Raw genomic sequence first — 15,392 nt, 5'->3', positions numbered from 1 at the left:
AGTGGTTAAGAGCACTGGTTGTTCTTCCAGAGGTCCTGAGTTCAATTCCCAGCAACCACATGGTGGCTCACAACCATCTGTAATGAGATCTGGTGCCCTCTTCTGGCCTGCAGGCTGAACACTCACTGTATACATAATTAATAAATCTTTAAAAAAAAAAAAAAGAGCCAAAGGTGCCTTCAGGCCCATAACATGCTTCATGTCCCATCGGTGCCCAGACAAGCTCTGTAGGATAGAGCCTTGCCTAAGGCTGCTTTGTATTTAGCAAGGGATCCAAATGCCCAAGTGTTGCATAAAAGCCATTTATTTACATGTACAGAGAAATGACCCCTCTGCTCAGCTGGGAAAGTGGGGTGGAGGAGACTTACTTGGAGAGGGGTGATCTTTCCCAAGTGGGTGCTCCACCCATAGCTGAGCTATAATGGCTGGAGCCTGCAGCATTAAGAGTAGTTGGTGTTGGAGATCTCCCTCCAGAGCAAGGTCTTGAGGTGGCTAAGTACCAGTGAATGGTGGGCTTCCACCTGGCTGGCCAGTCCACTCAGTGTAGTACATGTGCGCAGCTGTTTGCCCAGCTCCTCACGGAGGTCTGCAGGAGCACCAGGCAGCAGATAATCCCTCAGCAGTTCACATACCTTGGCCAGGTTGGGCTGGATGAGGTCGCCCTTGCACTGCCTCATGAGCCTGTCGCACGGAGCCCTGCAATCTCGCCCATAGATGCAGTCAGAACTCTGCTCACAGTGGCGGCCCTGAAGGAAGCGGCGCACGGTAGCCTCCGGCGCCACCTGCTGCAGGTCAGCCATCTTGAAGTCATAGGTGGCCGTGTATCCCACATTGGCCAGTGTGGTCTCACACATGTAAAAGGTACCATAGGAACCATGGAAGAGCTCCTCTACGAACTCCAGCAGGCCAATGGCAATCTTGGCACGCCAGGGCCATGCAGGTCCAAACCACTGCTGGAGAGCCCTGTGCAGCACAGAGGGCAGGAGCGGGCGCAAGGCAGGCAGCAGCACTGCCCCATGCCAGGAGCCATGGGGGATGCCCTCAGTGAGGTAGAGGTCCCCGCAGTAGCCCAGCAGCCGGGAAGCATGCTCCTTCTCCTGAAGGGACAGCAGCAGCAGGAACTCGTTGCGCTGCAACAGGGCCCAGACAGACTTGGCCTCTGCCAGGGACACCCTGCTATCCTTGTTGAAGTCCGCCATGAGAAGGATCTGGTCAACCAGCGTTGGCAGGGAGGGCAGGTCTCCTAGGTTCGCCTGACATTTGGGACCAAAAGGAAGGCAGAGAAGCACGCCCTGGTGCACACCTCTCAGCTGGCAGAGCACTGACTGGGTCTGGCCTGGTCTCTAGGCATTAGAATATCAACAAGGCCTGCTGCCTGCACCACACACTCAATCCCTTCTGCCTGTGTCACAGAGGGATGAGCGTAGAGGCCACAGCACTGTAAGCCTTTGAAAACTAATCATGTGGCCCTTGAGCCCTGTATCTAACCCCCACCAGCCCCTACTTTTACCATACCGGATGCAGAGTCCTCAATCTCCTGAACCCTCACCACACCTCAGACTCGGCCCGTCCATCTGTTCCCACAAGCCCTGAAAGATGCTTCCTTGCCTGCCTCCTACCCAGGTCTTTGTAGACATCCCAGCTGTGGGCTACAGTGGAGATCTGAGCACCCCTAGTAGAGCAGACTAACCTTGAGGAAGCTGAGGATCATCTCTTGGAACTCCTTGATGGAGGTGCCCCGGGTGGGCTTGTCAAACAGTACCAGCTCCCGCCGCGGAACTGCATCTGGCCAGGCCTTGGAGTTCAGGGCCTCCTCAATGCCACATTTGATGGTCACCTCCTTCTTCTGCCAGAGCCCACTGTATACCTAGACAAGGCCAGAGGTATGTCTCCTATAGACGTCCAGCTTGCCACCAGCAGCAGCCCACACCCAGCCTGCCAACCATGCCCAGCTGCACACCTGCTGGCCTGGCGATGAGGATAGGCAGGTTCTCCACTCCACTTTCTGCAGCTCACACAGGTCCTGGCAGACAGAGCCGGAGATGATGCCCTTGCGGTACTGGTCACACTGAGGAGATAGGTACCAGGGTATGTATGGCCCGGGGCTTGGTGGTCACAGCCCTACCCACTTCCTATGGATTCACAGCCCAGCCAAACACCCCAGGACAGAAGGAAAAGCCACCAGCAGCATGAGCACGGGGAGAGGCCTGTCTCCAGGAGCAACCCTCTGCTCCCTCCTTGACTCCTGAGAGAAGGACGTCACCAGTCTACGGCCAGACACTGCAACTAGAATGCAACACACAGATGGCTAGGGCCACAGGCCAGTCCCCATGACAGGCCTCCACTGCATCTCCAGCTGGGCCCTCAGCAGCAGAGCGATGGTCAGATAGGTAACCTAGACTGCGGTGAGATGAAAGCCACAAGTCCCAAGAGAGGGGCCTGGTCATGGTCGATAACAACCTCAGGTGTTACCCAGTTAAATACCCTTTGGGCACCTGGGCCACCCCTTCATCTCCCTTATGGTGAGGCTGGGAACTTTCAAGGCACTCAGCACTCCTCTGAGCAGGTGTCCACATTCCCCCATGCAGCGTTTTTCCATCCACTGTGATCTCTGGTCTGGTTTAGCCTGCCCGGGAGACTGAAGCAGGAGCAGCCCAATGGTAGGGCCCCTCCTTTGATCCTCAGGATCTAGCTGGACTCCCAGCCACCAACCCATAAGAGGTGCTGCCAAGGGGTCCCAACTGTGAACAAGACCTAACACCTCAAATGCTCCAATACTTCAGTTACTGGTCACTGTCAGGATTATTTGTCACCATCCCTAAAGAAATGGCATCCTGGGGCCCCACAATTGCTAAGGACCTTACTTCCTGCCAGGCTTGCCCCAGGCCACTCCATTAGCTGGAGAGCCTCTCAGCACAGATTAAATCTGCACTACCCAGGCCTAGTCTGGGGTAAAGGGCTTGCTGGCTCTCACTTGGGTAGATTCCTGGAGATACATCACTGGTTGCCATGGAGCCTGGCACTGGTCAGAGCCAAGCTTGGAGGAAATGGAGGAAGGGAGGTGCCCAACACCCCACCATCCAAGAAGCTGAGCCAATCTGAAGCACTGACTAAGCCATGTGAGCCACAAAGACAGTGTCCTATGGCCACATGGAAGAGGCTCATCAGCTAGAGGTGGAACAGTGAAGCTATGCCTGTCCATCCCAACACCCTCTGGGCAAGCCCTTCATACGGGACTCTATGCTGATACCCCATCGACACCAGTCACAGGACTTCGGGGGGGATGGGAGGGCTTTGCAGGAGCCAGAGGCCGTGCTGCCCTTGACTCACAGCTGATGGAGAGGAGCAAGAGCCTACTCAGCATTCCAAGGTGGCAGAAAAAACAGCAGAGTTCGAGAGGAAATTCCACAGAAACCAAGGTAGGATCCAGCAAGATGGATCAGCAGGTAAAGGAGCTTGCCACCAAGTCTCATGGCCTGAGTTTAAACTCCAGAATCCAAGTAAGGGTGGAAGGAGAGAACCTAACTACCACAAGTTGTCCTCTGCCCTCCACACAGGCCATGGCACATGTGTGTGCACATACATACATACACACACGCATATACAAATAAATGAATGTACTTTTTTTAAAAGAAAAAAATTAAAAACGAAAAGAAACTAAAATGAGCACAGCATGTTTAGCCATCCTCAGGACTCCTGCTGCCCCTGGGTCTCCAAGCCTCAGTTTCTTCATCTGCAGAGTGGGCCAGGGTAGGGATCCACTGAGTAGCTTCCTTCATGCTGAGAGTCTGGCTAGCACCTGAGACTATATGACCAGGGGATAGAGAAGGATCTCCTCTGGAAAAGAGGCAATGTCCCCTGTCTGGGGACAATATGTCCCCGTCACCAGTCACAAGGAACAGAGAACCGAGATACCAGCTTCATGAGGTGCATGGGCACACTCACACAGGCACTGACATGCAAGCATGCACTCCCACACATGCACTCACAGGGACATCCTCACTCAATAGCAGCAATGGTTCCCTGGAGAGGAAGGCATAAAAGTCTCCACCCCATGGCCTGCTTTCAGGACTGGCCAGGGCAGCCCTCTCCAGGCTATTCCTGTGTCCCTGCTAAACAGTCCATGTTTCGACATTTAAGTCCACCCCGAGTACATGCAGCAGCTACAATTTCCCCACTTCCTTCCTGACCTCCAGCCCTCTACTCCCCCATCCAAGCCCACCTCCCACCAAATCTCTAAGGGCCCCACATGGGTCAGGTCCCTGGGCCCAGGCAGACTTACGATCACCACCTGGCAGACGTGCCCACGGCAGAGCTCCGAATAGGACGAGTAGTGCACATAGACCATCCAGCTGCCCACGAAGATGCCCAGCCAGACCAGCAAGACATACTTGACCCTGAGGCCTGGGAGCCGGCCCTGCTGAGGGAGGGACCAGGTGAGGAGGGGCCCATCTGTGGCCCTGCTGTGCCCATAACCAAGGGCAGCTTCTACCTCTTTAGATCTTCCACAGCCAACTCAGCTGGCACCCATCACCTCCAGCACTGAGAAGCACCTAGCTCAGTACCCCACCATTATCGGGCATATGCCAGAGTCTGCAGCCAGGGGCTCTCCATCAGACACAAGTAGACATTTTAAAATGAGAAGATAAAGCTGAATGAAGACGTTTTTTACAACCTGTTCCCTTAAAATGCTCTCATTTCCAAACATTCCTGCCTCCAAATAAGGTCAGCTGAGCCATCGGCCTGGGGCTAGTTGGTTCAGCCACCCCAGGAATGTGGCCCTCATTTTTTCCACTGATCCCCTTGAGTCAGGGCCAGCAGGAAAAGGGGTATGGAGGGCAAGGAGCCCACAGCCCAATTCTACTACACCCTGAGAAGCAGTGAGAAGACATGGGGTCATGCATGCACATCCACAGTAGCAGTAACAGCAGCAAGGGTGGACAGCCAGTATCCATCCACAAGATAAAAACACCACTCAGCCTCAGCAGGAAGTAAGCCTGGGTACCTGCCACCACCAGGATGGCTGTCACAGAAGGACACCTTCTGTGGGACTCCAACCCAAGAGTCCCCCAGAGTCCTCAAATGCACGGAGGCAAACAAAAGTGTCAGGGGCAGGGTAGGCTGTGGGAACACAGAGTCAGGATGGGAAGGTGAGCTTTCTGTGGATGGACCGAGTCGGAGGCTCCACAGCACCAAATGTGCAAGCAGAGATGGGCAGGATAGGATATTTGATTATTTCATGCTGTGGGTTTTGTTTTTGTTTGTTTGTTTTGGGGTTTTGTTATTGTTGTTGCTGTTGTTTTGAGACGGGTTTCTCTGGCTGTCTTGGAACTCGCTTTGGAGACCTCAAACTCACAGAGATCCACCTGCCTCTGCTTCCTGAGTGCTGGAATTAAAGGGGTGTGTCACCGCTGCCTGCCATGCTGTGTATTTTGCCTCAGTTTCTTTTAAAAAGCTGTGTGTGTGGTGGACACATTTCTGTAATCCTAGCATTGGTACTGTTAAAGAAGAGACCAGCTCGGTTCCCACACCCACTCACAACCGTCTTTAATGCCACAGGACTCAGCACCTCCTTCTGACCTCCTGTGGCACCAGGCATACACATGAAGCACATATATACATGTGGGCAAAACATTCATAGACGCCAGGCTGTGGTGGCGCACGCCTTTAATCCCAGCACTCGGGAGGCAGAGGCAGGCCGATCTCTGTGAGTTCAAGGCCAGCCTGGTCTACAGAGCAAGATCCTGGACAGGCACCAAAACTACACAGAGAAACCCTGTCTTGAAAAAGAAAAAAAACAAAAAAGGGACAGAAACCAGAGGGGTGGGGCAGGCAGTCCTGGGCCCAAAACCCTGACGAAGATGGATCAAAGACCTTCACTTCTGCAGAGGTTCCAGGTCACCCTGTCTTCCTCACCCCTCAGCCCTCAGTTTCCCAGCTGACAGGTGAGCACTAAAGGGTGAGAAGAGGTCTGGTCTAGGTGCTGAGGACACGGGTTCCCACTGAGTACTCCAAGCAGTGTCCAAAGTTGACAGCCAGAGACAGCTGGATGCCACCTCCCTCCCCAGTGCCCCCCTTGGAAAATGGCAGTCTCTGGGGGAAGGAACTGGGAGTTTCCAGACAGCCTGTGCCACATTGGGCCAAATGTCCCAATCTGAAGCTAAAGGCAAGGGATCAGTCGCAGAGCCCAGCTCGGCAGGAAAGGTGAGAGGGTCAGACTTGTGGGGCAGCATCCCCAGAGGAGGGCCTCTACTGATGCCAAGTGCTTCCTGCGGCGTCCTGTCTACCAGCTGCCAGAGAGTCTGAGCATGGAACCAGTCAGCGTCCCACTTTTGGATCTGGGAGTCGTGCTGAACTGAAGTCTACACTCCGCCCTAGTTCCCTCAGGGCTAGAACAGAAAGGAATCTCCTTCACAAGCACAATGCCCAGCCCTTCCTAAGTTCTTCCAGGAGATGGCCCCTCTTCTGGGGCATGGCTCTGTGGACCTCTCCTCCTGGGGCCCAATTGGTCCAGCCAATCAGCTGTTTCTTTCAGATTTGTCCAAAATGAAAACACGAAGACTGAGAAACAACAGGGGACACCGTAGCTGGGAGGCAAGAGCAAAGGACTTCAAGCTACACCAAGAGCAAAGGGCCAGGACCAGAGCCTGCAGCTGACCCAGGCTAGACCAAGTGATATAGAACTAGAAGCCAGCTGGCCAGCCAGGGCCACTCCAGGCAGGCCCCTCCCAGGACACCGGGCCTTGGCACACATGGCTCCACCAAACCACTTTGCCTATTATTACCTGGTGAAGTTCTGATGGTCTACCTGGCCTTTGTCGAACCCATCTCTTCCCCAGGGCCCCTGACCCATTGCATATCGGCACCCTGGTGCAGGTCTCACCACAGTGGCTACTGGAAGCTCACATAGTCTTCTGCCACTCAGTGGTGAACAGGCTGGCAAGCCCTGGGCCCATATTTTGCAGGGATGAATAGTCCAGCACCAGAGAAGTCACTTGGGAAGTGAAGAGGGTCATTACAAGAATGGTAACCACACAGTGACCTCCCTGCCCAGGAAGCCCAGGCCATGTGCCAGGCACCCTGGTGTTTCCTCAGTTTCCAGAAAGTGAGGCTCAGAGCAGGTGAGACTCAGCCAATACGCTCCTGAGTCAGCCCCACTGGGAACCGGCCCAAACCCCTCTCCTGCCATTCCTAGGCCCACTCGCTGCTGAGTCAGGCTCTATCCTTCAGAGTTAGGGGTATGGATACACCCCACCTCCCGGCACAAGGAAGTTCCCCAAACACCGCAGCTCATACCCAACCTGGGGCTGAGCGTGGACCACAGTGCAAGCTCAGGCCCCTGGAAGAGGATAGCAGACAAGGGCATCTGGGCCTGGAAGATCTCTGCATCCAGCAGGCTTCCCCCTTCATCCTTTATCTAAAACGGTCTAAGGCAGGTCAAGCCCTGGGCCAAAGGCGCAGCCCGGGCAGCATCCTCCAAGCATCCTCAGGACTGCCCTGCAGAGAGGCCAGGGAGACCTGGGCAGGGCTGGCGAGTGCTGTCCTTCCTACAGGCTCTGAGGACACTGGCAACCAGCGGCTGGAGTCCAGAAGCCTGACCGCATCACCCCAAAGCACGAGCGGAGGAGCCTCTTCTGTGGATAGAAGCTGGCCCTCCCTGGCCCAAGGTCACCAAAGTCCCTGGTTCCAGCTGGCTCATGGGATGGCCATGGGCCGGGTATGTCCCAAGTTTGCTACTCCAGAAAAGCAAACCTAATTTTGAAGTAGGGAAGGGAAGGAAGGACTTCGGTGCACAAAGCGCCCATCCATCGACCCTCACCATCCCACACCCAGCCCCTCCCCGTGTGGCTGCACCTGGCCTACCGCCCCTTACCTGCAGGCCTTTGGAGAAGGGACAGAGGAGCACCAGATGCACCAGGCGCCGCAACCGCCGCATGATGGGCGCCGTCCAGGGCTGCGGAACCCCGCGGCTGGCTCGGCCTCAGCCCAGGCCTGGCCAGGCCCGCAGCTGCCGCCGCTCGCACGCCATACGGGCCGCGCGCCTTCGGCCCGCGTTAAAGGCGAGGCGCGTGCCTTTCTGACGGCCGACCGCGACGCACGCGCGGGGAGACGGCAGAGAGGAAGGGCGTGCACGCGCGGGGAGACGGATGGGAGGGGCGTGCACGCGCATGGGGGGCTAGCGCGCGGCCCCAAGTCCAGTCTCGCCCTCCCGCTGGGGACCTCACCCCTGCCGGCTCCGCAACTAGCTAAAGACACCGGGGCTGAGCTTGGAGCGCAGGGGAAGGGTTGGCGCTGAAGACCCGCGGGGGGGGGGGGGGGGGGGGGGGGGGGCAGCCTGCGCTTGCGCGTTTCTTACACCTTTTCAAGGGTGAAAAACGAGGGATCTGCCCCCAGCCCTCCCGTGTTTGCACGTGTGATCAGTAGTGAGGCCACCGCAGCTGTCTGGCACCCAGCGTCTGCAGCCCTGGCTGCACCGGAGCCTGGGGAAGGATCCACAGCCCCAGCGGTCAGCAACTGCTCCTGAGAGCCAGTCTCTTCTGATTTCTGCCCACCGACAGACGCGCCCTTCTCATGTGACTCCCATTTAGGGTGATTAGGAAGGCAGCCGCTAACCTCTGGGTAAGGGGCTTGTTGAACTTAAAAGACAATGGCCAGAATGCCCGCTGCACCATCCCCCATGCTCACCGGCTGCCCTGAATCCTCACCGACACCTTTGGTGGAGATTCTATGGCGTTGTCGTTTGCACGCTAGGGAATACAGAGGCTGAACGCCTTCCCCTGTACTCCAGTGCTGTCCATATACATGCTTTGCAAAATGGTGTTAAAAGACAGCTTTAGTTTAAGGATGCTAATTACTTCATAATTACTGGACCAGGCCAATTTTCTTTTCATAAAGTGGAGAAAGTGTCCCATGAGCCCTGCTGAAGAGGTCGGATTTATAGGCTAGAAAGGCTGAAGAGAGTTGGAGCCAAGAGCAGGTCACAAAACAATAGGAAAATAACATCAGGTCTGTATCCCAGAACCTATGAAGCAGGAACAGAAGGATCAATGTAAGTTCAAGACCAGCCTGGCTACCCAGAACTACAAAGGGAGACCCTGCCTCAGGGAAGGAAGGAGAAAGAGAGAGAAAGAAGTGAAACAGAGGGATTATTTCGTTATTGCACCAATTATACACTACCTGCTTAGGAAGTTTGACTATTATGTCTCTAATCTTGATTTCTCAGGTCAGATAAACAGTGTAGTTTAAGTTTGGCAACAGGGAGGCTGGAGAAACGGTTCAGTAGCTAAAAATCACTTATTTGAAATCCTAAGACTTGAAATTCAGATCCCAGCACCCATGTAGCAAGTCTGGCATCCTGCTCATACCTGTAATCCCAGCTTGATGGGAACGGATGCAGGATGGTTGCTGGGGCTTCCACTCTAGCTGAGAAAACACAGCCCTAGGTTCAGGGAGAGACCCTGCCTCAAAGGAAAAGATGGAGAGTGATAGAAGAAGCACCCAACACCCACTTCCTGCCTCCATGTGCACACAAAGATACATGATCCCCCCTCTCCCCTACACACACATAAATAAATACATCTTTTTTTTTTTTTAAATAAAACATTAAGCTTGATGACATGGACTTGTGTCATGAGTAACTCTATGCAGTCTGGTCTTCTAGGGCACAATGGCCTTAAGTAAAGTGTATGACATGCATGTGAACACGTATATTTGTTCCTGTGTGCATGCATATATGTGTGTGTGGAAGCCATAGGTCTGTGTTATGTTTCCCCCTCTCCATTTTATCTTTATAAGATTTTTAAATTTCATTTTTATTTCATGTATCTGAGAGTTTTGCCTGCATTTACATGTACCACATGTGTGCCTAGTGCCCTAGGGGTTAGAAGAAGTCATTGGATCTCCTAGAACTGGAGTCATGAATGGTTGTGCTTTGCCACGTGAGTACTGGGATTTGAACCTAGGCCCTCTGCAAGAACAAGTGCTCTTAACCAACTCTCCATACTCTGCCCCCACCCCACCCTTTGAGGAAAGATTGCTTTCCAGCCTCTCAGGGTACCAGTCCTTGAGTAAACTCTGTCTCCTGCCCACTAACTCTTGGCTCTTGGGAATTGGCTTCTAAGTGGTGATCAGAAAGACTTGGATGCAATGTCAAGTGTGCCTTTCACTGTGTCATTGCTGTTGTTGTTGGCCCCTGGGCAAGGCCTGTCAGGTCTCCCAACCCTGAAGCCACTGTGCTTCCTTCTGTAACTGGTAAGGGTCTCAGAAGTAACACTGTGGTCATGGGAACGCCTTGCCCTGGTTTACCTTCTGACGTGGCATCCACTGGACTCCTGCTGCAAATTGCTGATTACGCAATATGGTCTTTAAATACAGTCAATTCTATCTGTTTTCCTTGACTTTTTCTGTTGTGATAAATAAACACAGCAGACATTACCCACAAGCCTGTGGTTACCAACCATCACCACATTCTCATCTCCTACTGAAACCATTCCCTTGCCCCTTTCCCCAGTCCCTGACGCCCACCCCTCTACCTTCTCTCCGCTGCTGATACTTCAAAGGACCTCATAGAAGTAGAGCCTACAGCACTGGTTCTTTTACTGAGCATCTTAACCCCGGGGTTGATGTTGTAGCGTGTGTCAGAATTTCCTTTAAATGCATAATTGGTTTCCACAGATGTCAGAGGACTGCAACAGATCCCTTAGAACTGGCGTTTCAAATGGTTGTGAACCACTATGAGGGTACTGGGAATTGAACCCGGATCCTTATAAAAAGCAGTAAGTGCTCTTTTGGGGGGAGGTGGGGCGCAGTTCAAGACAAGGTTTCTCTATGTAGTCCTGGCTGTCCAGGAACTCACTCTGTAGATCAGCTAGCCTTGAACTCAGAGATCCACCTGCCTCTGCCTCCCGAGTGCTGGGATTAAAGGTGTGCACCACCACTGCCCGATATGTTCTTTTTATTCTATACCCAGAATTGTAACTTGTAAATTGCTTGATAATTCTGTTTGACTTTTGAGGAATAGACCTTTCACACCAGAGCAGGACTTTAAGGCAGCTTAAGCTAAGTCCAGAAAGGAACATTTGGAAACATCTGTTTACAGGGATTTTTATCTTTCACTGATGATGGATTGAAATATAGCATTTGGCCGGCATGGTGGCACACAATCTGTAATCACAGGAGGCTGTAAGCCCAAGGCCACCGGGACTGAAAATGAGTCCTTGGGGCTGAAGACATGGCTTAGCATTTAAGAGCACTTGCTGGCCTTCCAGAGAACCTGGATTTGGTTCCCAGCACCCACATGATGGCTCACAACCATCTGTTACTCCAGTATCAAGGAATCCAACACCTTCTTCTGACCTCTGATGGCACTATACACAGGGTACATTTACATGACAAACAGGTAAAACACCCATACCCATAAAATAAAAATAATTTTTTTTTTTTTTTTTTTTAGACCTTGTCTTAAAAACAAACAAAATATCTGTCCTTTGCATCTATCTCTTCCTGAGTTCATCATGATGTAGGAATAACCCTCTGGGGAGGTGGGGGTCTGACACAAGTTTGCACATAGCTCATTTTGGCCTCAAATTCAGTATGTAGCTAAGGCTGGCCTTGACTCCTGATCCTCCTGCCTCTGCTTCCCAAGTGCTGGTATTACAGGTGTGAACCACTGTGTCCTGAACTCCAGACCCGACTCTGGAATGACCTTTTGTGGATTTTCTAACTGGTGAGCCTCCAACTTCCTCCACCAAATGAAAATATGTCATCTCAAAACTAGGAAATGACTTATCTCCAAGAGCCTCCAGTTATCAGAATAACAAACTGATTCAGAATCAGGCTTCTCCCTTCCCCAACCAACTGTCCGCTGCTCCTGTTCCAGCTGTATGCTGTGGAATAATCCTTTTGTACACTCTGAAGGTTTGTTGCTGTGATTGGTTTAATAAAGAAGCTGACTGGCCAATAACCGAGCAGGATAACGTTAGTTGGGAGAGCCAAACTGAGAATGATGAGAAGAAGAAGGGCAGAGTGAGTGGAGAGTCCAGACAGCTGCTGAGAAAGCAGGACATGTAGAAAATGAAGTAACGGAGCTGGAGAGATGGCTCAGCGGTTAAGAGCACTGACTGCTCTTCCAGAGGTCCTGAGTTTAATTCCCAGCAACCACATGGTGGCTCACAACCATCTGTAATGAGATCTGGTGCCCTCTTCTGGCCTGCAGGGATACATGCAGACAGAACACTGTATACATAATAAATAAACAAATTTAAAAAAAAAAAAAGAAAGAAAGAAAGAGAAAGAAAATGAGGTAATAAGCCTTGAGCCATGTGGCAAAGCATAAATAGAAATATGGGTCAGTTTAAATGTAAGAATTAGGCAGTAACACACCTGAGCTATTGGCTGAGCATTTATAATTTATATTAAGACTCTGAGTGGCTATTTGGGAAGCGCCTGCTGGTTATTTGGGAGCAGGTGGTCAGGACAGAAAAACTCTGCCTACAGCTGTAGAGCTACTGCCCAAAGTTCATAGCCCTTTAAAGATGGCAGCACCGTGGGTAGGTCTCCCAAAGGGACTCACCTATGCTGTTGTACTTAAGTTGTAGTTGCTATGGCAAGTGCATGGCTCAACTAAATGCTGTGTACACTGATAATATCTCCACGTATATTGGGAAGGAATTTGGTTGAAACCAAGTGGAATCCCACCCTACCCCAAGAATTGGCAGCCAAGACAGCTAATGACAGGAGAAACTCCAGGAAAAAAATCCTCAGACTCTAAGAGCTTGTGCTCTCAAGCTGCAAGCCCCCTTCAGCAGAATGGTGGGTACACCTCAACATCATGATTGACGTATGGACTATGGTCCTAGGTGGCATGATCACACCAGCAGGACCTTTGCACAGGTACCCACTGCCTATCAAGTGCCTGTGTGTGCTATGTGCTTGCCCTTCTATTATTCCCTGTCCTCACTGAGCCTTCATGAATATCTGGTTCATCTCGGCACTGCCATTACGAGCTATGTGATTTGTGTGGCTCTGTGTGTGTGGCTCTGTGTGTGTGTGTATAAGTGTGTTTGTGTGTACCTGTGTGTGCATGCACATGTATGTATGTGTGTGTTTACACATGTGCATGTGTGGTGCTGAAGATGGAATCCAGAATCCTGTACATGTTAGATCAGTGCTCTGCCCCTGAGCCATACCTCCAGCCCCTTAGGCAGATGGAATGATCCAATGGCTGCCTTCCAAAAGTCTCTCCCACATCCTGGTCCCTAGGACCTGAGCTGTGACGTCATTTGGGAAAAGGGTCTTTGCCAGAAGTCAGGTGTGTTCAGGACCATATTCACACTGGTACTCTAGTAAAGGACCCTTCCCACTTATTCAGGGCCTAGTGGCTCCTAGTGTCCCCTGGCTTGTGGCCACAGCTCCCCAATATCTGCCTCTGTCTTCTCCTCTCAAGGACATTGGATTTAGGGTGAAACTCACAGGGGCTGAGCTCATCTCAAGACCCTCTCCTTGACCTGGGAAATGGTTCAGTTGCTTGGTTTTGGTAAAACACTTGCTACACAAGCATGAGGACCTGAGTTTGATCCCTAGAACTCATGTAGAAAAGCTAGAGGAACCCCAGGAATTACTGGTCAGCCAGCCCAGCCTGATCAGTGATCTCCAGGTCCCAGTGAGAAACTCTGTCTCAGAAAACAAGATAGATAGCCCCTGAGGAACACCCAAGATTGACCTTTGGCTACCACATATAGACACACTCGTGAATGTAGCATGAATCTCAGAGAGTCTTATTAATAAAATCAAACCTGAGCCAGGTATTGGGGTGAACTGGAAGATCAGAGAACTAGAACAAGCCACAGTTAACCTCACCTGGACAACTTCTCAGCTGGTCCTGTTTCCTCAGACTGGAAGCTTCTGTGTCCTCATCCCAATGGCTCTCAGCTGAACTGCTGCTCGAAAGCCTGAAGCTTAACCAGCCAAATGCTTCTAGTTTCTGGTCCTCACTCCTTATATACCTTTCTGCTTTCTACCACCACTCCCTGGGATTAAAGGCTCGCTTTCTGAGATTAAAGGCATGAGTCACCATGCTTGGCTGTATTCTTGAACAGATGGATTTCTGCCTCCGGAATGCTAGGATTAAAGGCATGTGTTACCACTGCCTAACTTCTGGGTTTAATATTGTGGCTGTTCTGTCTCTGACCCCAGATAAGTTTATTTGGGGAACACAATACCACCACACATGAACATGCATGCATCTGCACACACACACACACACACACACACACACACACACACACATATACTTACCTTAATTATATCCGCAATGACCCTGTTTCCAAATAAGATCTCATTCACAGGCTATATCTAAGTAGACCCCTCCAGGTTCACCATTTAATACACTGCTGTGACAAAACCAAGTTACAAAGTCAGATGTTTAGTATGGTACCATTTTTTCTTGCTGAAATTGTATGTATTGGCATAGATGCAGATGTGCATCTGGCCTGGGAAACAGCTGTCATTGAGAGCTGCCATTTAGGGATGAGCTTGGGGAGGGAGGGGCCTCTGCTTCAGTGTTTCACAGAGATCTGCTACCTCTGCCTCCCCAGCTCTGGGATCAAAAGACGGTGTACCAGAGTCCTGCCTACAACTGTTGAGCTCCTAAGTGGTCAAGATTATTTGCATTACTGAAAATAAGCAGCCTTAAGGGCTGAGAACGTGTCTCTGTGGTAGAGTGCCTGCCTGGCATGCCAAACCCTTGGGTTCAATCCCCAGAGGAGGGAGGGAGACCCAGCCATCTCTGCAGCCTCTTTCTGTGCTTGGCCTATTCCCAGGAGGCCCCACCACCCAGCACATCCACAGGCAACTACCTTGGTAAGGTGATGCTCCAATGGGATGTGAGGGTGGGTGCTACCTGCCATTGGCCCTCTAGACCCATCTGTCTGAGCCTTAGCCTGCCTCTCACAAGGGGTTGTTCAAAAGAAAACCATATAACTAATTAATTAAAAAGAAAGCCTGGTGATAATTCTGTGTCTGGTGGGATATTCCCCATCTATCTCCAAGTCTAAAGATTAAGTAAAATGGGAGGCCTGAGCCTGTAGGGGACACAGATGCGCACCCCCCATCCCACCCCAAACTCCTGGACAGCACACTAAAGCTGACTCTGTTGTCTTGTGTGCAGGTGAGCCAGCCCACCCTGAGGGCATGAGAACAGGAGAGCTGAGCCTGCCCTGCTCTCCCCAATCCCCCGGAACAAACAGGAAAGAGGGCTCTGCACCTCAGCTGGGCAAAACAGTAGAGCTGGCCCTGGTGTTGTAAGTGTGGGTGACCAGGATCTGAAGACCTGAGAGCAGAACTGGCCCTGCTCCTTGCTGTAGGCTGCGTTGGGTGAGCTAGCTGAGGCAATG

General features: G+C 51.9%; 1 protein-coding gene across 1 annotated transcript; it reads right to left on the bottom strand.

Annotated features, from left to right (window-relative positions):
* Positions 1-286: 286 nt before the first annotated feature.
* Dipk1b (divergent protein kinase domain 1B) lies at positions 287-8,048 on the bottom strand. The gene is made up of 5 exons (XM_059259122.1): positions 7,874-8,048; positions 4,283-4,417; positions 1,961-2,068; positions 1,691-1,867; positions 287-1,253 (listed from the first exon to the last, which is right to left on the bottom strand). Exons 1-5 carry the CDS (start codon positions 7,934-7,936, stop codon positions 441-443), a joined length of 1,296 nt encoding a protein of 431 aa, XP_059115105.1. The 5' UTR covers positions 7,937-8,048; the 3' UTR covers positions 287-440.
* Positions 8,049-15,392: the final 7,344 nt, after the last annotated feature.

This window comes from Peromyscus eremicus, chromosome 4 (genome assembly GCF_949786415.1).
Source record: "Peromyscus eremicus chromosome 4, PerEre_H2_v1, whole genome shotgun sequence".
In the NCBI taxonomy this organism is placed as follows: Eukaryota; Metazoa; Chordata; class Mammalia; order Rodentia; family Cricetidae; genus Peromyscus; species Peromyscus eremicus.
This window is presented reverse-complemented; position numbering and strand designations above follow the sequence as displayed.